The sequence below is a fragment of the Coregonus lavaretus genome (genome assembly GCF_964263955.1).
Source record: "Coregonus lavaretus genome assembly, chromosome: 22".
Lineage (NCBI taxonomy): Eukaryota > Metazoa > Chordata > Actinopteri > Salmoniformes > Salmonidae > Coregonus > Coregonus lavaretus.
The window spans coordinates 35,721,696-35,745,859 of record NC_140009.1 but is presented as its reverse complement, the minus strand read 5'-3'; the positions used below and the strand labels follow the sequence as shown (position 1 = coordinate 35,745,859).

Genomic DNA, 24,164 nt, shown 5'->3' with positions numbered 1-24,164 from the left:
GTGTTTGAAATGGTCGGACCGAACTGAGTTCCCTTTAGGACCCTGGAGACTGCAGTTAATAATTTCAACCAATGTCACTTGTTACGTTCAAAGGGGAAGCCGCGGTGGTGGTGCTCAATGGTGTATATATATATATGTATATGTAAATCATTGGTGATGTTAGTGTATCGTTTTCGCGCTGAGTAAAAGCCTTTTGAAGTTCATATTTACGTCCATCTATCGTCTTCGCATTACTCAATAAAGAGCGTCGCAAAGACACAGTAAGGCCGTCTTCAAATTTGTGAACAGGTTCCCAGGTAAGACATAAAGAAAGATCTTCCGGAGACAACGCATCATTGCGCCTCTTGTATCTTACCAGGAATTGTGTTATTTCTTGTTGCACAAGATAGGGTGAATTTATATTGCAACAATGTAGCCTTTACGTTTTCATATAACTGTATGTAATTTCCTGTGAGACACTGGATAACAAGATAAGTAAATTGAGATAAACGATAAAGATGGTGACATGTTATGGTTCTATTTTATCCTATCTGTCATACATTTAGTTATTTTGTTATTGTGTAAATCAATGGGACACCTTTATATTAACACTTTTTTTTTACTAACTCGTATTTTATAATCGGCGATACAGTCAAATACTTCCTGATATTTTTGTCACAACCAATTTCCTGCTAAATTGCATCATTTTACACGCTCGAGCTGAAAGAGATCTTCTTAGTAGATGAGGCAACATGTTTAAAAGCGGTCAGTGCTATCCGGGGTTACGGGTCCTTGGGACGTCCCTTCCCTAACATTTACATTTTAGTCATTTAGCAGACGCTCTTATCCAGAGCGACTTACTGTTAGTGAGTGCATACATCATTCTTTTTTATATATATATTTAAAAAAATACTGCCTCCCCCCCCTGGGAATCGAACCCACAACCCTGGCGTTGCAAACGCCATGCTCAACCAACTGAGCTACATCCCTGCCGGCCATTCCCTCCCCTATCCTGGACGACACTGGGCCAAATGTGCGCCGCCCCATGGGTCTCCCGGTCACGGCCGGCTACGACAGAGCCTGGATTCGAACCAGGATCTCTAGTGGCACAGCTTGCACTGCAATACAGTGCCTTAGACCACTGCGCCACTCGGGAGACACAACCCTAACTTTAACCATTACATTTCAGCTTCAATGGGTAAGGGACGTCCCAAGGATCCAGTATAGCACGGACCGTTTATAAAACTACAACATTTTACTTGGAAATTGAATTCATTGTAGATCAGTTCAGGGCATACATTGCCTTCCATTATTCGGTAGTTACTTACTTTCAAAATCCTATTTAGTACAGTAGTGTTACATTGTTGCCGTTTTGATGTTCACTTAGTGTCTCTCTGTAGTTTCTGATTAGGCGAAGGTTGTACTCATAAGTAATGTCCTACCATTACTCCTTTAAGGTCCAAGGACCTTATACAGTGAGCTCCAAAAGTATTGGGACAGTGACAAATGTTTTGTTGTTTTGGCTCTGTAGTCCAGCACTTTGGATTTTAAATGATACAATGACTGAGGTTAAAGTGCAGACAGTCAGATTTAATTTGAGGGTATTTTCATCCATATTGGGTGAACAGCTTAGACAGTACATCACTTTTTGTACATTTTAGGGGACCAAAAGTATTGGGACATATTCACTTATACAGTGTGTGTATTAAAGTAATAAAAAGTTAAGTATTTGTATTATTGTTATATTATATCATATTCCTAGCACGCAATGACTACATCAAGCTCGTGCTTGTGACTACACATTTCTTAGCTGCATTTGCTGGTTGTTTTGGTTGTTTCTGATTATTTTGTTCCCAATAGAAATGAATGGTACATAATGTATTGTCATTTGATTCACTTTAAAAAAATGTCAATAAGAATAATGTTTCTTAACACTTATACATTAATGTGGATACTCCCATGATTACATATAGTCCTGAATTAATCGTGAATAATGAGTGAGAAAGTTAGACGCACATATCAGTCAGTCATTGTATCATAAAAAATCCATAGTGCTGGAGTACAGAACCACAACAACAACAAATGTGTCACTGTACCAATACTTTTGGAGCTAACTGTATGTTATTTTCAGAGACAGCCAAATATTCCATCTAAACGTGAATCAATTGCTATACAGTTCTCCTAAACATTAAGCTTTCTACTTTCATATCACATCACATTTACAAATCCAAAAGATACACTTACTGTACACCGTTTTATACGGCTTTAACACAGTTGCAGTATTTTTCAGTTACAACACGTTTCTGGCGGCCTTCTTCCGTTACACACAGTTAGTCGTTCAGACCACGCTAGATGGCTAATTAGAACAGGTGGTCACCTCTGTCTTCCGCAAACACGCGCTGTAACGTGGAGATATGTCCGTGTGTGAACACTAACTCTATAAAGGTGTGTAGTAATTTAACCTTTAGTTTTTAGAAAATTATTTCTCGCTGATATGAAAGATACATTCCTTATGTTTTCAAAACCGTACCGCAATCGATGCGTGTTTAGAAAGCATCGGGACTCTTAACAAAATAGGTGCAAAAAGTAGTTGGCGTCTATGAATGGGGTATTTACAAAACATTAGGAACACCTGCTCTTTCCATAACAGACTGACCAGGTGGATGCTATGATATCTTATTAATGTCACCAGCTAAATCCACTTCAAAGTGTAGATGAAGGGGAGGAGACAGGTTAAAGAAGGATTTTAAAGCCTTGAGACATGGATTGTGCACGTGTTTTTTTTTTTTTCACCTTTATTTAACCAGGTAAGCCAGTTGAGAACAGGTTCTCATTTACAACTGCGACCTGGCCAAGATAAAGCAAAGCAGTGCAATAAAAACAACACAGAGTTACATATGGGGTAAAAAACATAAAGTCAAAAATACAACAGAAAATATATATACAGTGTGTGCAAATGTAGCAAGTTATGGAGGTAAGGCAATAAATAGGCTATAGTGCAAAATAATTACAATAGTATTAACACTGGAATGCTAGATGTGCAAGAGATTATGTGCAAATAGAGATACTGGGGTGCAAAAGAGCAAAATAAATAACAATATAGGGATGAGGTAGTTGGGTGGGCTAATTTCAGATGGGCTGTGTACAGGTGCAGTGATCGGTAAGGTGCTCTGACAACTGATGCTTAAAGTTATTGAGGGAGATAAGAGTCTCCAGCTTCAGAGATTTTTGCAATTCGTTCCAGTCATTGGCAGCAGAGAACTGGAAGGAATGGCGGCCAAAGGAGGTGTTGGCTTTGGGAATGACCAGTGAGATATACCTGCTGGAGCGCAGACTACGGGTGGGTGCTGCTATGGTGACCAATGAGCTAAGATAAGGCGGGGATTTGCCTAGCAGTGATTTATAGATGGCCTGGAGCCAGTGGGTTTGACGACGAACATGTAGTGAGGACCAGCCAACAAGAGCGTACAGGTCACAGTGGTGGGTAGTGTATGGGGCTTTGGAGACAAAACGGATGGCACTGTGATAGACTACATCCAATTTGCTGAGTAGAGGGTTGGAGGCTATTTTGTAAATGACATCGCCGAAGTCAAGGATCGGTAGGATAGTCAGTTTTACGAGGGCATGTTTGGCAGCATGAGTGAAGGAGGCTTTGTTGCGAAATAGGAAGCCGATTCTAGATTTAACTTTGGATTGGAGATTCTTTATGTGAGTCTGGAAGTTGAGTTTACAGTCTAACCAGACACCTAGGTATTTGTAGTTGTCCACATACTCTAGGTCAGACCCGTCGAGAGTGGTGATTCTAGTCGGGTGGGCGGGTGCCAGCAGCGTTCGATTGAAAAGCATGCATTTAGTTTTACTAGTGTTTAAGAGCAGTTGGAGGCTACTGAAGGAGTGTTGTATGGCATTGAAGCTCGTTTGGAGGTTTGTTAACACAGTGTCCAATGAAGGGCCAGATGTATACAAAATGGTGTCGTCTGCGTAGAGGTGGATCTGAGAGTCACCAGCAGCAAGAGCGACATCATTGATATACACGGAGAAAAGTGTCGGCCCAAGAATTGAACCCTGTGGCACCCCCATAGAGACTGCCATAGGTCCAGACAACAGGCCCTCCGATTTGACACACTGAACTCTATCTGAGAAGTAGTTGGTGAACCAGGCGAGGCAGTCATTTGAGAAACCAAGGCTATTTAGTCTGCCAATAAGAATGCGGTGGTTGACAGAGTCGAAAGCCTTGGCCAGGTCGATGAAGACGGCTGCACAGTACTGTCTATTATCAATCGCGGTTATAATATCGTTTAGGACCTTGAGCGTGGCTGAAGTGCACCCATGACCAGCTCGGAAACCGGATTGCATAGCGGAGAAGGTACGGTGGTATTCGAAATGGTCGGTGATCTGTTTGTTAACTTGGCTTTCAAATACTTTCGAAAGGCAGGGCAGGATGGATATAGGTCTGTAGCAGTTTGGATCTAGAGTGTCACCCCCTTTGAAGAGGGGGATGACCGCGGCAGCTTTCCAATCTCTGGGGATCTCAGACGTTATGAAAGAGAGGTTGAACAGACTAGTAATAGGGGTTGCGACAATTTCGGCGGCTAGTTTTAGAAAGAAAGGGTCCAGATTGTCTAGCCCAGCTGATTTGTAGGGGTCCAGATTTTGCAGCGTTTTCAAAACATCAGCTGTCTGAATTTGTGTGAAGGAGAAGCGGGGGGGGCATGGGCAAGTTGCAGCAGAGGGTGCAGAGTTGGTGGCCGGGGTAGTGGTAGCCAGATGGAAAGCATGGCCAGCTGTAGCAAAATGCTTGTTGAAATTCTCGATTATTGTAGATTTATCGGTGGTGATAGTGTTTCCTAGCCTCAGTGCAGTGGGCAGCTGGGAGGAAGTGCTCTTATTCTCCATGGACTTTACAGTGTCCCAAAACTTTTTGGAGTTAGTGCTACAGGATGCAAATTTCTGTTTGAAAAAGTTAGCCTTTGCTTTCCTGACTGCTTGTGTATATTGGTTCCTAACTTCCCTGAAAAGTTGCATATCGCGGGGGCTATTTGATGCTAATGCTGTACGCCACAGGATATTTTTGTGCTGGTCAAGGGCAGTCAAGTCTGAGGAGAACCAGGGGCTATATCGGTTCTTAGTTCTGTATTTTTTGAATGGGGCATTTTTATTTAAGATTGAGAGGAAATTACTTTTAAGGAACAACCAGGCATCCTCTACTGACGGAATGAGATCTATATCCATCCAGGATACCTGGGCCAGGTCAATTAGGAAGGCCTGCTCGCTAAAGTGTTTTAGGGAGCGTTTGACAGTGATGAGGGGTGGTCGTTTGACCGCGGACCCGTTACGGACGCAGGCAATAAGGCAGTGATCGCTGAGATCCTGGTTGAAGACAGCTGAGGTGTATTTAGAGGGTATGTTAGTCAGGATGATATCTATGAGGGTACCCATGTTTACGGATTTAGGGTTGTACCTGGTAGGTTCGTTGATAATTTGCGTGAGGTTGAGGGCATCTAGTTTGGATTGTAGGATGGTGTGCCATTCAGAGAGAGGGTGAATGGGCAAGACAAAATAATTAAGTGCCTTTGAACAGGTATGGTAGAAGGTGCCAGGCTCACCTGTTTGAGTGTGTCAAGAACTGCAACGCTGCTGGGTTTTTCACGCTCAACAGTTTCCTGTGTGTATCAGGAATGGTCCACCACCCAAGAACATCCAGCCAACTTGACACAGCTGTGGGAAGCATTGGAGTCAACATGTGCCAGCATCCCTGTGGAACGCTTTTGACACCTTGTAGAGTCCATGCCCCAATGAATTGAGGATGTTCTGAGGGCAAAAGGGGGTGAAACTCAATATTAGGAAGGTGTTCCTATTGTTTTGTACATTGAGTGTAGTGTCTAGCAGTAGCATGGATGGTGCACATCACTCCACCTCAGTTTCTGAACTTTTGTACTGTCTCTGGTATGTGTAAATGGCTGGTAAACCAGTTTTATGGGTGGACCTCCTATTCTCACTGCATGCGTAGTGCAATTATATTTGGCATTGCATTCACTGATAATCATAAAGGGAAGACTTTGAGGTGCAATATTATTATGGTACAAATTCCATCCATTATTTGTTTGTCCAAGAACTTTGCAACAAAATATTAAAGGCCCAGTGTGTTTTATATATATTTCAACACTGAGGTTGGAATAATATTGTGAAACATGATAATGCCCAAATTAGTGTAAGAGCGGTTTGAAAAGACCGCCTGAAATTTAAGCCTGTTTTGGTGGGATGGAGTTTTGGCCTGCCTGGTAAATTAGTTAACCTCTACGGGATTGGTGTCCCGTATACGGGATGGTTAAGCTAATGTAATTAGCACGACTGTTGTAAGTAACAGCAAACTTTCCAGGACATAGATATGTCTAAAATGGGCAGAAAGCTTAAATTCTTGTTAATCTATCTGCACTGTCCAATTTACAGTAACCATTACAGTGAAAAAATACCATGCTATTTTTTGAGGAGAGTGCACAACAACAAAAAACGTATCACGGCAACTGGTTTGATACATTCACCTCTGAAGGTAAATAATGTACTTACATTCAGTAATCTTGCTCTGATTTGTCATCCTAAAGGTCCCAGAGATAAAATGTAGCATAGTTTTGTTTGAATATATCAATTTTTATATTCAAATGTAGGAACTCGGTTCTACAGTTTGAACCCCTGCTGTCTCTGGCTCCACAACCACCCCGCCCAGCCATCTAGATGTGTAAAAGTTAGTGTATAAGCTAATGATCCATCATGTATGACATTCCTGGGAGTGTGTAAACTTATATTTTGTATTACCATATCATTTTTGTATGTTCTCTATAGTTATGTACTTGAAAATGTATCAATTGACCAATTCTGCACTTTTGGGCAGACTTGATACAAAATAGTCCAGTATTGCAATGCTTCACTGGATCAATCTGAAACATTGCACACACACTGCTGCCATTTAGTGGCCAGAATCTAAATTGTGCCTAAACTGCAATATTATATTGTGGCCTTTCTCTTGCATTTCAAAGATGACGGAACCATTTTTTTTATAGAAAACGCATGTATTTTTGTTTGTTTTATCTTTTACCAGATCTAATGTGTTATAAACACCTACATTAATTTCCCATTTCCACAAACTTCAAAGTGTTTCCTTTTCAAATGGTATGAAGAATATGTATATCCTTGCTTCAGGTCCTGAGCTACAGGCAGTTAGATTTGGGTATGTCATTTTAGGTGAAAATGGAAATAAAGGGTCTGATCCTTTTAATAGACCAATAAGAAAGAGACTTCCAAACCTCTCTGCCAATAACAGCTAGTTTTCAGTTTTCCTCTCTCCACTCAGACCACTCCCAGGCAGTCCTAGTAAAATTATTTATTTCAGAAATTGCTCTTTGCTAAGAAGCTAATTTTGTTTCTTTTTGACCATTTAAATTGAAAACAATCGCAGGAAGATACTTAGTAGTTACCCAGAAAATATTCAACATTGGGATAAAAATGGCTGCATTGGACCTTTTTTTAAAGGCATTTTGGCACATTAATGACATTAATTGAAGGGCAGACGTTTCATTCAAAGTTCTTCTGAAAACATTTTCCATATCATATGGTAGAACTAGAAAGAGTTGAGGCAGCAAGCCTCTCACCTACCTGTCTTCCTTTCTTCACATTACCCATGTCTGTTACCGGTATAAGAACAAGCCAAACAGGTTGTCAATTTAAGATGACATTTGAGTCAGGGATAGTGCACTGTGTGCCCATTGTTGGGCTCTGGAAGCATGAGAGTGTCTTTGATCAATTATGAAGGAGGTAGGATTTCCTTGAGAGGACTGGCTTAAATTAATGATAAATGAAGAGGCCCTAAGCAGTGTTCACCAAAGGGTATCCTGAACTTAAGAAATAAGAAACGCTTGTTTACATTTTCCGTTGCGAAACGGTAAACTACATTTTACTACGATGTGCACTAATGAGTGGGACCCAGATCTGGGACTCAGGCTAGCTGTGGAGCTAAATATGTCCAGTGTGTTTGTCATAAGTCCAGTCATACTCATTCTACTAGTGTGTGTGTGTGTGTTTATGTAAGGCGTCATTCATTAATGTGTGTGTGAGCTGCTAAGTCAGCCAACAGGGGAAGGCCCATGTGCATCCGGGAGGGAGTGGAATAGGTGGGTATATGATAGGTATGTTCTTGGCTAGAGCAGGTGAATACTGGTGCAATATTCCAGGTTGTTTACCGAGAGGTTTGTTCTTTCTCTCTACTCCCTCTGTGTGTGTGTGTGTGTGTGTGTGTGTGTGTGTGTGTGTGTGAGGCTATTCCTCTGGGGCTCCACCTCTACTCAGGAGAGCGGGAGGGAGAGTAGCTATGACAGTGGAGGAGTGCTATGGGAGTGGCTAGGTACACAGGGACAGTACATGCTGGTTAAGAAGAGCTGACTGGACCACATCTTTTGACATTTGGCATGTAGTTATTATAGACGACTGGTTTTGGGTAGAACTACATTTTAAAACGTATCCTTAGTTGCCATAGATTCACCTTGGTGTCAGGTAAAGAAAGTATTTGAGTGTTTTCTGTTTTGTTTTGTTCTATCAGGGTTGAGTCCAGTGTCTATTGAAGAAAATGGTCTCAAATACTCCAGCTCTTCACTGCTATTACTATGTAATGCCTCCAGTTAAAAATTAACTCCAGTGTTTCCCCTAGGATCCTCCCCCCCCACCAGGGAGATTTTTTTTGGGGGGGTTAAGTGACTGAGGTCACTTCATGAGGTCACTATTTTCTCTTCCTTTGAAACTCATCTGTAAATCGAGAACAGTTGAATTTTTATCTCTTAATCTCAATGACATCACAGGACAATTCTATATTAACCCAAAACGTTATTTAGCTAGCGTTACGTTACTGTATCTTAGCTAACAATTATTACATACATCTAGTAATAGGGTTGGCTACACTTCCAGGATTACAAGCTAGCTAGCTAGTTACCATTTTATTTTACCAGGTTCGTCTCATTGAGATTAAAAATCTATTTTGCAAGAGAGACCTGGCCAAAAAAAGCAGGACACAGTTTCAAACATTTACAACTGTCACGGTATACTTGTGGATGTGGTGGTGAAGTCAGGCGCAGGACACAGCGGATAAGTCAAAACGACTTTACTAGACTCAATGACACAATACAAAAATAAATGGCCTCGAACACACAGGAGGCGATAACCTACGCGCAACGCGTAAAACACTAATGCACAAAATATACCAAAAGGACAAACAACAGGCGGACAATAATACACAACTACCAAACATAATACAGTGAAACTTATAGGTGACATAATCAGGACAGAATACGAAACAGGTGCACTAAACTAGACATGACCAAACAAACATCGAAACATCCAACGGTGGCAGCTAGTACTCCGGGGACGACGAACGCCGAAGCCTGCCCGAACAAGGAGGAGGAGCAGCCTCGGCGGTATTCGTGACAACAACATAAAACACAAAGCACCGCAGTTTAAAAACATCAGTTTACACATTGAAAAAGCTAATTGAAAAAGCTAATAATTAAATGTAATGTAAATGTAAATGTAAATGTCTAATTGGTTTTGGGAGGAGTGTTTCAACAATGGTCAAAACATATACCCTAAATCATTTTCCACCATCGTTTTTACCCTAGCTTTAAAATCATTTTTTACAAAGTTAGAGATCGTCCGAGAATCTTCCAAGGTAACTAGCTAGCTATCTTGTAATCCTGGAAGTGTAGCCAAACCTGGAAGTGTAGCAGGTTGTGCCGCTGCTAAATTAATATAGGGGAAACACTGAACTCTCTTTCCTCTCGCTCACTTTTCTCTCTCCGTTTCCCCCCCTCTCTCTTTCTCAGCGGTGGCCATTTTGAATTCTGACCCACCATGCGTCTGTTCCTGCATCGGCGCATGTCCCCCCTGAAGCTGGCCCTGGCTGGGGGAACTCTGTTCATGGTGGTCCTGGTGATCCTACAGAAGGAAGTGGGCTCTGGCTCCAACTCTGCCCAGGACCCCTGGTTCCAGGATCTGGTGGAACGCAAGGAGAGGGTGCTGGTGATGGTTCGAGGAGCAGTCAACAACCTGGGCTTCCAGGTACCTGTATGGGTCCTTTTGGTGGGGGGGTGTAGAATAGGCGGTGGGTTTACTTAATGACCATCCTTTTTTGTTTGTTTGACAGATCAAAAAAATAAACGCAACGTGCAACAATTTCAAAGATTTTACTGCGTTACAGTTCATATAAGGAAATCAGTCAATTTAAATAAATTAATATGACTGGGAATACAGATATGCATCTGTTGGTCACAGATACCTTAAACAATTTTTAAAAATAAGTAGGTGTGTGGATCAGAACCAGTCAGTATCCGGTGTGTGACCACCATTTGCCTCATGCAGCACGACACATCTCCTTCGCATAGAGTTGATCAAGCAGTTGATTGTGGAATGTTGTCCCACTCTTCTTAAATGGCTGTGCAAAGTTGCTGGATATTGGCGGGAACTGGAACACGCTGTCGTACACGTTGATCCAGAGCATCCCAAACATGCTCAATGGGTGACATGTCTGGGACAATTTCAGCTTCCAGGAATTGTGTACAGATCCTTGTGACATGGGGCTGTGCATTATCATGCTGAAACATGAGGTGATGGCGACAGATGAATGGCAAGACAATGGGCCTCAGGATCTCATTCAAATTTCCATCGATAAAATGAAATTGTGTTCGTGGTCCGTAGCTTATGCCTGCCCATACCATAACCCCACCACCACCATGAAGCATTCTGTTCACAATGTTGATATCAGCAAACTGCTCGCCCACACAACGCCATATACGTTATCTGCCCGGTACAGTTGAAACCGGGATTCATCCGTCAAGAGCACACTTCTCCAGCGTGCCAGTGGCCATCGATGGTGAGCATTTGCCCACTGAAGTCGGTTACAATGCCGAACTGCAGTCAGGTCAAGACCCTGGTGAGGACGACGAGCACGCAGATGAGCTTCCCTGAGACGGTTTCTGACCGTTTGTGCAGATATTCTTAGGTTGTGCAAACTCAGTTTCATGAGCTGTCCGGGTGGCTGGTCTCAGACGATCCCGCAGGTGAAGAAGCCGGATGTGGAGGTCCTGGGCTGGCGTGGATACACGTGGTCTGCAGTTGTGAGGCCGATTGGACGTACTGCCAAATTCTCTAAAATGACGTTGGAGGCAGCTTATGGTACAGGAATTAACATTTACATTTTCTGCCAACAGCTTTGGTGGACATTCCTGCAGTCGGCAGGCCAATTGCACACTCCCTCAACTTGAGACATCTGGGGCATTGTGTTGTGTGACAAAACTGCACATTTTAGAGTGGTCTTTTATTGTCCCCAACAAAAGGTGGACCTGTGTAATGATCATGCAGTTTAATCACCTTCTTAATATGCCACACCTGTCAGGTGGATGGATTATCTTGGCAAATGAGAAATGCTCACTAACAGGGATGTAAAGAAATGTGTGGATAACATTTGAGAGAAATAAGCTTTTTGTGTGTATGGAAAATGTCTGGGATCTTTTATTACAGCTCATGAAACATGGGACCAACACTTTACATGTTCCATTTTATATTTTTGTTCATTATACAATAAATCTAAATCAAATGATAAAATAAAGAAACAATAACCTGGGCTTCCAGATCGGAGCTCCCCAACCCCCTTCGGTAGAGGAGCAGCAGGCCACACCAGACCGCCACTGTCCTCCAGGTCACTACAATCAGGCAGAGCTGAAGCCGGCCCTGGAGAGGCCCCCACAGGACCCCCAGGGGCCCGGGGCCGATGGGAGGGGCTACGAGAAAAACAACATGACACCAGAGGAGGAGAAAGAGAAGGAAGAGGGGATAACCAAGAACTGTTTCAACCAGTTCTCCTCCGACAGGATCTCCCTCAGCCGTAGCCTAGGAGATGACACCCGGCCACCAGAGTAAGACTATGTCCCAATTATCTCTCCTTCATCCAAAAATGTGCACTTGTTCACTTCCCTTCACTCTTTTTGAAAGGAAATGACTGGTATAATAAACATGCCTATACCAATCTAATGCTTTTAGATTTGTGGGAAGTAGTGAACGACTGCACATTTTTAGAAGAAACAAGATACAGTGAGGGAAAAAAGTATTTAGTCAGCCACCAATTGTGCAAGTTCTCCCACTTAAAAAGATGAGAGGCCTGTAATTTTCATCATAGGTACACGTCAACTATGACAGACAAAATGAGAAAAAATAATCAAGAAAATCTCATTGTAGGATTTTTTTATGAATTTATTTGCAAATTATGGTGGAAAATAAGTATTTGGTCAATAACAAAAGTTTCTCAATACTTTGTTATATAACCTTTGTTGGCAATGACACAGGTCAAACGTTTTCTGTAAGTCTTCACAAGGTTTTCACACACTGTTGCTGGTATTTTGGCCCATTCCTCCATGCAGATCTCCTCTAGAGCAGTGATGTTTTGGGGCTGTCGCTGGGCAACACGGACTTTCAACTCCCTCCAAAGATTTTCTATGGGGTTGAGATCTGGAGACTGGCTAGGCCACTCCAGGACCTTGAAATGCTTCTTACGAAGCCACTCCGTTGCCCGGGTGGTGTGTTTGGGATCATTGTCATGCTGAAAGAACCAGCCACGTTTCATCTTCAATGCCCTTGCTGATGGAAGGAGGTTTTCACTCAAAATCTCACGATACATGGCCCCATTCATTCTTTCCTTTACACGGATCAGTCGTCCTGGTCCCTTTGCAGAAAAACAGCCCCAAAGCATGATGTTTCCACCCCCATGCTTCACAGTAGGTATGGTGTTCTTTGGATGCAACTCAGCAGTCTTTGTCCTCCAAACACGACGAGTTGAGTTTTTACCAAAAAGTTATATTTTGGTTTCATCTGACCATATGACATTCTCCCAATCCTCTTCTGGATCATCCAAATGCACTCTAGCAAACTTCAGACGGGCCTGGACATGTACTGGCTTAAGCAGGGGGACACCTCTTGCACTGCAGGATTTGAGTCCCTGGTGGCGTAGTGTGATGGTAGGCTTTGTTACTTTGGTCCCAGCTCTCTGCAGGTCATTCACTAGGTCCCCCCGTGTGGTTCTGGGATTTTTGCTCACCGTTCTTGTGATCATTTTGAACCCACGGGGTGAGATCTTGCGTGGAGCCCCAGATCGAGGGAGATTATCAGTGGTCTTGTATGTCTTCCATTTCCTAATAATTGCTCCCACAGTTGATTTCTTCAAACCAAGCTGCTTACCTATTGCAGATTCAGTCTTCCCAGCCTGGTGCAGGTCTACAATTTTGTTTCTGGTGTCCTTTGACAGCTCTTTGGTCTTGGCCATAGTGGAGTTTGGAGTGTGACTGTTTGAGGTTGTGGACAGGTGTCTTTTATACTGATAACAAGTTCAAACAGGTGCCATTAATACAGGTAACGAGTGGAGGACAGAGGAGCCTCTTAAAGAAGAAGTTACAGGTCTGTGAGAGAAATAAATCTTGCTTGTTTGTAGGTGAGCAAATACTTATTTTCCACCATATTTTGCAAATAAATTCATAAAAAATCCTACAATGTGATTTTCTGGAGAAAAAAATTCTCAATTTGTCTGTCATAGTTGACGTGTACCTATGATGAAAATTACAGGCCTCTCTCATCTTTTTAAGTGGGAGAACTTGCACAATTGGTGGCTGACTAAATACTTTTTTTCCCCACTGTATTATTGCGACGCACCCTAAGACTTTGAGCCTAACTGTAACCATGATGATGGAAGGAGGGTTGAGGGGTGGGTAGTGTATTATTCTTGGGGGCGGTTTCCTAGTCTTGTTCAAATAATAATTTTCAATAGAGAATCTTGCTAATCTAGGATGAGTCTATCCGTTTCCAGAAAACCGGTCCTCAATGTTTGGTCTTTAGAGTAACCATGGTGATGGAGGGACGGTGTTTGTTTACTTCTGTATTACTGTAGATGTTTCTTTTTCTTTATTTAATCAACATTTCAAATCCTTGACATTTCAAAACCTTGATAGCCGTGAAAAGCCTGAGTGGTGTTTTCTCCAAAAAGCACAATCAGTTTGGTTTATGTACGCATATTTGCTAAGGGATGTTTTGTATATATTGTATGGCTAGGGCATCTACGTAGACACAAACACCCCCCATGTGAACTCAAATACAGTGCAGATAATATTGACAGTTTTTCCTTTTTATGACGAACAGTGTCTTGCTCTTCCTTTTCTTCCCAGGTGTGTGGAGCGTAAGTTCCGTCGCTGCCCTCCCCTCCCCACCACCAGTGTAATCATAGTGTTCCACAACGAGGCCTGGTCCACCCTGTTGCGTACCGTCTACAGTGTCCTCCACACCTCCCCTGCTGCCCTTCTCACTGAGATCATCATGGTGGACGACGCCAGCACCGCAGGTGGGCACAGAGAAAATGAATGCTATGGGTGCACTCAAAATGGCCGCCGGTCTACCCATTGTGGCATCATTGTATGGGCACACCACAGCGAAACGTTTTGTCAGTCATTCTGAAACTAAGGGTACTGTTCTTAAGAACAGGATGTTGCATTGGCCTAGCTTCACTAATCAAGACTAAGAGAGGATGTGCTTTGACACCTAGTTCAATATCTACTTCTGGGCCTTGGAACCTCCTGACCATATAGTTTGGTTTAGTCTCTTGCCGTGTTTTAACCACCACCTGTATAGTAGCTAGCTGCGTTTTCACGTGGTTAAAAATAATATGCTGTGGAAGAAGTGTGATGTCTGTTGTGGCCAGTGCATTGCATACAGTGCGTGTTATTAATACTAAACTGAAACTTGTGACACAGTTTCAGACCTCTACAGTTTGGTCTGTTCTCAATATGACTGGGTGTGGTTACCGTCCTGTCCCATCACATTTAGAAAGCAATGTATTATGTAGAACAGATATGACTGGTAGTATTGGGAATTGTGTCAGCTCTATTTATTACATTCCAATGTACATGTCACTGAACACACCCCTGCTCTCTGTCAGTCAGTTCCCTAGAGATGCTGGTCTTAACCTCCAGTCATTAACCGCTGCACCCTCACCTGAAGAAAATAATGTTGTATTACCTGAAGAGACAGCCAAATTCCTAACGAAGCATGAAGTTTAGTGTTTGTTTAATTGATGTCTATTTTTTTAAATAGTTCAACCAAATTACAAAATGACATATTTGTTTCCTTATCCTGTAATCAGTCTATGGACAAGGTATGACTGTAATAAAAAAATTAAAATAATATGCCATTTAGCAGACGCATTTATCCAAAGCGACTTACAGTCATGTGCGCATACATTTTTACGTATGGGTGGTCCCGGGGATCGAACCCACTACCCTGGCGTTACAAGCGCCATGCTCTACCAATTGAGCTACAGAGGACCACGATGCTTTGGTTTGGTTTACCTGGCCACTGTTTCAAATGCTAACTGTTTAGAATTTGTGTCACAATGCAAAGTCAATGGCACCCATATTAGCATTTCTGCGCTTCATGTCCAAATCATCCTTAGGTATAAGAAAATGGATTGTATAACTGAATTAAGTTACTTATAGATTTGTACATGAAGCACAAAAATGCTAATATGGGTACCATTGACTTACATTGGATTGTGCCCCAAATGCTAAAAAGTTTGCATTTGAAAGAGTGGCCAGGTAAACAAAACCAAAAGCCTTGTCCATACCTTGTCCATAGACTGCTTATAGGGTTAGGAAACCAATGTAATTTTGTCCTTTGGGTGAACTGTCCCTTTAAGTGATTCCCTCCGATGCTCCAGAGCACCTTAATAAAATAAAATAATGTCATAACAGGCATGTGTTTTCTCCTTTCTACCAGAACACCTGGGGACTCGGCTGGATGAGTACGTGAAGCAGCTGAAGATAGTGAAGGTGGTGAGACAGAAGGAGAGGAAGGGCCTGATCACTGCCAGGCTCCTGGGGGCCCGGGGAGCCCTGGGAGAGATACTCACCTTCCTGGACGCTCACTGTGAGTAGCTAGCCCATGATGGATGGATGGATGAATTAATGAGTGCCTGATAACAGCCAAGCTCCTAGGGGCCAGGGGGGCACAGAGAAATATACTCACCTTCCTGAATGCACACTTTGAGTAACTAGCCCACAAGTGATGGATGGATTAATTAACTAAATCTCAGGGGGACCAGGGAGAGACACCTACCTTCCTGGATGCACACTGTGACTAGCTAGCCAACTAGGAATATATGCATGGTGGCCTAAGGCTCAGATGTATGCCAGAGTCTATATGGATACCAGCCCACTGCCCTTTGACTCGACCTCCTCCTCCTACTGTACATTTCCTTTCCTTTACTTTCTATTCAAAAGCAAAAGCACAAACAATATGATAGGAGATGTGACTAGCTAGCTCACAAGGCCAGAGCAACACAACCCACTCCTTATTGACCCCATCACCCCTTTAACCTAGCCCACAAGGAAGGATAGGGTAAAATGGTTCTCAAGAGATCAATCCATTTACAACCATTGTGTTACAACTTTATTTGTATACATGTTTAGAACAGATTTACTACCTGGGGTTCTTTTTTAAAATAGTGAACCGTTGAAACCTGCTCTTCAGGTTTCCCTGCTAGAACTAGATGTATGACCCCATTCAACTCACGAATGCTTAGAGATATGCAAAGTAGTGGAGTGACGAAGGGCTATAAATACAGATGCAAGGCAATAGATACTAATGGACTGGAAATAAAGGCTTTGCAGTGATGTATAAAATGTATACAATAACATACACAAATACTGTGAATTGCCAGGGTCATCCCGACAAGGGCGTTTGCATATGTGACGTTGTCAGGCAATTGTGAACACAGAGGACATATCATTGACAGAATGCTCAGGACTCATCCTGGGGGTCTGTTGAGGCCAGGAGGATGCAACGTTACACAACGCTCACATAGAACAGTATTATGTAGAATAGACAGGATTTTCTGTCGTGTAGAATTGGGAGTGGTGTCAGCTCCATTCATTATATCTCGATCTGTAACGCTCCACAATGTTTGCCAACTGAACCACAATGTTTGCCAACTGAGTTCCATTCATTATATCTCAACCTACCTCCTTGTTGTACAAGTTTTCCACCTGGTGAACACTACCCTCTCCCGTCCCCAGGTGAGTGTTTCCACGGCTGGCTGGAGCCCCTGCTGGCTCGTATCGTAGAGGAGCCCACGGCCGTGGTCAGCCCAGAGATCACCACCATCAACCTGAATAACTTTGCCTTCAACAAGCCTGTAGCCACCGCTAAGGCCCACAACAGAGGGAACTTTGACTGGAGCCTCAGCTTCGGCTGGGAAGGCATCCCCGAGCATGAGCGGAACAAACGCAAAGACGAGACCTACCCCGTCAAGTAAGGGCTAGGGACCCACCAAACATGTTTCATAGAGGACGTTGTCTTCCGACAGCTAGTGGAGAGGTCTGTCCGGTAGAGTATGTGTAGTGAATATAGTGCTGTGATTGCTGAGGTTGTTTGTGGAATATACTCGTTTGAAAAAATCGTACAATTCAGCATATGTTATATTTCTGCACTTGAAATATGTATCAGATCACTACTCGGCAATCAGACTGTGTATATTCCATAATGTTGCATTGGACATCCAGTATCTGTTACTCATCTCTGCATGTCTGTTCATTCAGAACTCCAACTTTTGCCGGTGGTCTCTTTTCCATCTCCAAGAAGTACTTTGAACACATCGGGACGTACGATGACAAGATGGAGATCTGGGGGGGTGAGAATGTGGAGATGTCCTTTAGGGTTAGTTTCCCCTCTTCCCTTTCCTCTAACAATGTTATTATAGTGGAATATCTATCAAATACTAAAGATAGTCTAAAACAGAGCCATATATAGAGTGTTTGCTTATTATGGTTTCTCTCAAAGACATTCTGTTGATTATTACCTAAATTCAATTGGTTGAATGGTGTCATGTGACCTCGACGTTGTATATGGCTCTGGGCCTGTATCCACAAAGCATCTCAGAAAAGGTCTTAGGAATCCTGTTAACCTGTTTTTGTGAGCATGTGTATCTGTAATAGGAATTTCCAGGTAAACAAAAACAAGCACAGTTGTAGATTTTTGATTAACTTTAACTATCTGGTTTATTACAAGTTGTAACAAGGAGACACCACCCAGCACAGAAGCAGAGAAAATGTATATCTGGCCTCTTGGAGACAGGCCCTTTATATCCTAATCAGACAGCACCAAATGTTCTGTAAACACCAGCCCAAAAGGCTTGTAGGAAGTCAAAGCAACTTTGTCTGACTTTGTCAGCTGCTACAGAATCGCACAGTGTTCACAGAATGTCATCAATACAATTCAACAGTGAATAATCGGTGTCCTTGTGCCTCCAGTGACAAAGCAGGTCACTAAGTTAGCCAGCTAACTTCAATGAACTTTCTCCCAGGTGTGGCAGTGTGGGGGCCAGCTGGAGATCATTCCGTGTTCCGTGGTGGGTCACGTGTTCCGTACCAAGTCACCCCACACCTTCCCTAAAGGTACTGAGGTCATCACGAGGAACCAGGTACGACTCGCAGAGGTCTGGATGGATGACTACAAACACATCTACTACCGACGCAATAGTAATGCTGCCAAGATGGCCAAGGAGGTAGGCTTATGTTCTCAATCAACTCCAAGTTTCATATACTGTACTGTTAGATATAGTGCTTTGCATTAAACATCTACAACGGATGCAACCAGAACGCTGCTGTAATGTCACAAGAGGTGAGAGAAGAGGGTTAAGTCCATGGCATATTTTAATTCACTCCATGTTCCGTAATAATTGTAGATAATCTTGTGTTGCCAGACTTGGTAATCTCACATTCGCTCGACACAAAAGGAAAAGCTGAATCAAGGCTAACTGCTAGACAACACACTACTGTGCAAAATGCATCAGTCTGCGCATACTGCAATCTGTTTATTATAAGACATTATTTATTATCTGGAATAGGCTAAACTACAATAAATATGTTCTTATGAGTGCCTATATAGGCAACAACACTTGTGCCATGCTGATCCCTAACACGGGGCACCCACTCAGCCCCCTCCTGTACTCCCTGTTCACCCATGACTGCGTTGCCACGCATGTCTCCAACTCAATCATCAAGTTTGCTGACGACAACAGTGGTAGGCCTGATTACCAACAATGATGAGACCGCCTACAGGGAGGAAGTGATAGCCCTGGCAGAGTGGTGCCAGGAAAATAACCTCTCCCTCAACAAAACAAAGGAGCTGATTTGTGGACTACAGGTGACAGCAGAGAGAGCACGCCCCCATCCACATCGACAGGGCAGCAGTGGAGAGGATCAAAAGCTTCAAGTTCCTCGGCGTGCACATCACTGACAACCTGAAATGGTCCCTTCACACAGACAGCGTGGTGAAGAAGGCGCAACAGCGCCTCTTCAACCTCAGGAGGCTGAAGAAATTTGGCTTGCCCCCTCTAAGAACCTCACAAACTTCTACAGATGCACCATTGAGAGCATCCTGTCGGACTGTGTTACCGCCTGGTACGGCAATTGCACCGTCAGAAACCGCAAGGCTCTCCAGAGGGTGGTATGGTCAGCTTAACGCATCACCGGGGACACACTGCCGCCCCTTCAGGACATTACAGCACCCGGTGTCACAGGAAGGCCAAGAAGATCATCAAGGACCTCAGCCACCCGAGCCATGGCTTGTTCACCTCGCTACCATCTAGAAGGTGGAGACAGTACAGCTGCATCAAAGCTGGGACCGAGAGCCTGAGAAACAGCTTCTATCTCCAGGCCATCAGACTGTTAAACTGTCACCACTAGCCTTAGTCACTGTTCTAGCCAGCTCCCACCCGATACTGTACCCTGTACCCCACAATGTACATAGTCATTGAACACTGCTCACTTGTAATAATGTTTACATAACGTTTTACCCACTTTGTATGTATATAATGTATTATAGTCATGGCTCATTCAATATAACTACTGCTGTGCACACTTTTTCTATTCATATACTGTCTTTACACACCATTATATGTATATACATTACATGTATACTGAACAAAAATATAAATGCAACCTGCAACAATTTCAAAGATTTTACTGAGTTGCAGTTCATATAAGGAAAACAGTCAATTGAAATAAATGTATTATGCCCTAATCTATGGATTTCACATGACTGGGAATACAGATATGCATCTGTTGGTCACAGATACCTTTAACAAAAAAATGGGCCTCACAATGGGCATCAGGATCTCATCACAGTATCTCTGTGCATTCAAATTGCCATCGATAAAATGCAATTGTGTTCGTTCTCCGTAGCTTATGCCTGCCCATACCATAACCCCACCGCCACCATGGGGCACTCTGTTCACAACTTTTTCATCAACAAACCGCTCGCCCACACGACGCCATGCACGTGGTCTTCTGGGGTTTTGAGGCCAGTTGGACGTACTGCCAAATTCTCTGAAATGACGTTGGAGGTGGCTTATGGTAGAGAAATTAACATCACATTCCCTGGCAACAGCTCTGGTGGACATTCCTGCAGTCAGCATGACAATTGCACGCTCCCTCAATTTCAGACATCTGTGGCATTGTGTTTATTTTATTTTATTTTTGGCATTACTGCACTGTTGGAGCTAGAAACACAAGCATTTTGCTGCACCGGTGATAACATCTGCAAATCTATGTATGCGACAAATAAACTTTGATTTGATATGACTACCGGTATATGGGGTTAAAGTAACTGTCCATTCTTTCCAGATTTCTATTAAATATTACCTTTAATTACTTATGAGTGAAATAATAGTTTTCCTTCCAATAAATGGTAATTAAGTATGTTAAAAAGCAGCTTTTCTGTGTTGGAATAGTGTGGGCGTACCCAAACAACAGAATGGTGTGGGCGTATACCGGTCATTAAATATTCATGCAAGTAGATCGCTGATTGGCCAGCTCATCCTCCTCAGGATTATGATATCATAATCTGAGGAAATAGCAAGCATTTTTTAAATGGTCTGTTTGAGATAAAAGTTTGAGGTGGGTTTTTAACGTTTTTTTGTTTTTGTTTTATATATATAATTTTCTCAAATGTATGCTTTGGCCACAAATACGAGTATCGGACGAGTCAACAACATTTGCGTGAGTTAACAAAATATGAACTTTTAAAAGTCCGATTTTCACTGGACCATTACTTTAAAGTTAACAATAAATGCACAGGATTGAGGAAGACACTTGTTCCTGTCTCACTCCTTTCCACAACTCTGTGTGTGTTGCAGAAAGGATTTGGTGACATCTCGGAGCGTGTGAATCTGAGGGAGAGGCTGCAGTGTAAGAACTTCACCTGGTATCTGAATACTATTTACCCCGAGGTGTTCGTGCCAGACCTCACCCCTACCAAGTTTGGAGCGGTACGTTTTGTTCCATTCAGGCGTACAAACTATCAGACCTGGTTTCAAATACTATTTTAAGTCATTTGAAATTCTTTAGCTGTGCATGATTGAGCTTGCCTGTTGCCATGAAACCAATAGAAATGTCTCAAAAGTGCAAATCCTGGCAGCCTAAAACAAACGCTAGAAGTATTTGGATAGTCCATCTGTAGATGCTCTACAGACTAAGTAACATTTCAAATAACTATACTAGCCCTAACTCTAAACTTAACCTTAACCCTGACCCATTATTCTAAACCTAACCGTAACCTTAGCAAGCAGTTGCTTATCAACAAATAGTTTGTTGATAGTATGACCATCTGAAGAGCATCTACAGATGGACTATCCAAATAAAGTGTGACTAGGAAAGTACTGTACGTGACGGCGATGCATAAGTGTTCATTGATAACTGTGTGTGTGTGTGTGTGTGTGTGTGTGCGCGCGCGCAGATTAAGAACTCTGGTGCTCAGAGCTGTCTGGATGTGGGAGAGAACAACAAAGGAGGGAAGCCACTGATCATTTACGCGTGCCACAATATGGGGGGTAACCAGGTACTGTACATTCACTCACTCTAACAGAGGAGGCTGGTGGGTGGATATATAGGAGGATGGGCTCATTGTAATGGCATGGAATAAATGGAATGGTATCAAACATATGGAAACCACATGATTGACTTACAATAGGCTGTCCTCCTATAGCTCCTCTCACCAGCCTACTCTGCACTCTATGGTTGTGTGAAGGGATATTCTGATATTGATAAGCATTCAACTACAGTATGTTCAGTCAATTTTGGAAGTGAATATTCAGGTTTAAAGGCAAAGTTTTTGTTTAACTTTTATTTAAGACACATTGAGCCCTGAAGATCTTCAATAATGTAATTTTTATTTAGTCCCCAGCACCATATGAAAGTGATGTTTGACTACATATGATTATCTCTCCTCCTGTTTCCCCAGTACTTTGAGTACACGTCCCATAAGGAGCTGCGTCACAACATAGGGAAGCAGCTGTGTCTGCAGGCCAACCCCCAGCCAGACCAGGTTAAGATAGAGCTCTGTACACTGAAGGGACAAGGGAGTAGCGTGGCCCCACAACAGGAGTGGCTCTTTACAGAGGTAAGGAAGCATCACCTGGACAAGCATGCACGCATATATATATATATATATATATATATATCACACACATACACATTTCTCGATCTGCTGGGAGGAGAGATATTTTAGACTCCTCCTTCTTGAAGAGTGCTTTTGTGAAGCATGTGTGACTGATGTAATAAACGCAATGAAATGCATTTCATCTACTTAGGTAACTATCTGTTAACGATCTGTCACAACGCACAAGGGATTAGGTCTAGAGTGATAATTTATTTACATTTGACATTTTAGTCATTTAGCAGACGCTCTTACCCAGAGCGACTTACAGTTAGTGAGTGCATACATTTTTCATACTGGCCCCCCGTGGGAATCGAACCCACAACCCTGGCGTTGCAAGCGCCATGCTGTACCAACTGAGCTACAGCTGACCCAATGTTATCCCACTGCAGTACATGGTCTTACGCTGTACTTTTAACCCTCTGCCCTCTCTAGGAGAATCTCCTCAAGAACCCAGCAAGTGGAAAGTGCTTACTCCTGAAAGGGGGCCAGATAGTGATGGATTACTGTAACGAAGCTGACCTCAACCAGCACTGGGCATTCAGTTAACCCCTAACCTCCGACCCCTGACCTCCGACCCATAGATGCTATCAGCCAACCTATAGACCCTATCGATCTACCCATAGACTATGGGTCAAGCAGGCAGTACCAGCACCAGTACTAGCTGAACCTAACAGGACACAACATGGAGCATAAGCACTAGAGACCATTGATGACCTAAGTGGAGTGGACAGGTTGAATGTAGAGTGCTGACTGTGCTATGGCAGTGCACACCTAAGTGAAGGATAACCACTGTTTTAACTATATATTTATGATGATGGAGACTCAGGAATGAAGGCTTTAGATGGCCTCTGTACTTTTCGTGGAGTGTGTGGACAGTGAACTCAGCAGCCTGGGTCGTGTTCAGTAGGGAGAAAATGTTTTGGAATGGAGTGAAACGGGGAGAACAGGCCTACTACCTGAACTTATCTAGTAAGAACACATATTTTAGTTTTCCATGGCAAAACGTTTTACCACTGTGTGCCCTACTGGACACGACCCTGGAGTGGCAGGCGGGAGGTCTCTTCCAGACAACAAGGACCTCAACCCAGAAGTGCCTTCTCTTTACACTCCAGATTTTAAATCATAGTTTTGCTTGTCTAATTTATCTTGACAGGTAATGAATGTAGATACAGTGAATGTTGTTGCTGTGACAATGCATATATCTGCCAAAGGGAAAGGTGTCAATATTTTAAATAAAGTTTTTATCTGTATACAGTTGGATTATTTGTCATACGAGTAAAATGACAGGTCCCGTGTGGCTCAGTTGGTAGAGCATGGCTCTTGCAACGCCAGGGTTGTGGGTTTGATTCCCATGTGGGACTAGTACGAAAATGTTTACACTCACTACTGTAAATCGCTCTGGATAAATTGCAAAAATGTAAATGTTTGTCTCAGCTTTTACGTTTAGGAGATATTCTCAGATAATGAAAACTATTACTATAAACATATGATAGAAATTGAATTAATACTTTTGAGATATCTTGTTTTTATTTTTATTAACATCATGCACTCGAAGAGATGTGATGTCAACTACAGCCTTCCTTAAGCATTCAATAAAAGAAGATGGTTGTGGATTAGTC

The 24,164-nt window shown here is 42.8% G+C and overlaps 1 protein-coding gene across 1 annotated transcript; it reads left to right on the top strand.

Annotated features, from left to right (window-relative positions):
* The first annotated feature begins 119 nt into the window (after positions 1-119).
* On the top strand, positions 120-24,164 carry LOC311150043 (polypeptide N-acetylgalactosaminyltransferase 6-like). Its single transcript, XM_084187286.1, has 12 exons — positions 120-296; positions 9,843-10,077; positions 11,647-11,930; positions 14,223-14,395; positions 15,826-15,975; positions 17,124-17,358; positions 17,646-17,763; positions 18,410-18,610; positions 21,245-21,376; positions 21,844-21,945; positions 22,348-22,506; positions 22,978-24,164. Exons 2-12 carry the CDS (start codon positions 9,871-9,873, stop codon positions 23,089-23,091), a joined length of 1,875 nt encoding a protein of 624 aa, XP_084043412.1. The 5' UTR covers positions 120-296; positions 9,843-9,870; the 3' UTR covers positions 23,092-24,164.

Coding starts and splice junctions, on each gene's coding strand:
- LOC311150043 (XM_084187286.1), top strand. CDS start 9,871: ATGCGTCTGTTCCTGCATCGGCGCATGTCCCCCCTGAAGCTGGCCCTG. Junction 18,611..21,244: donor CTGCCAAGATGGCCAAGGAG/GTAGGCTTATGT, acceptor TGTGTGTTGCAG/AAAGGATTTGGTGACATCTC. Junction 22,507..22,977: donor AGGAGTGGCTCTTTACAGAG/GTAAGGAAGCAT, acceptor TGCCCTCTCTAG/GAGAATCTCCTCAAGAACCC.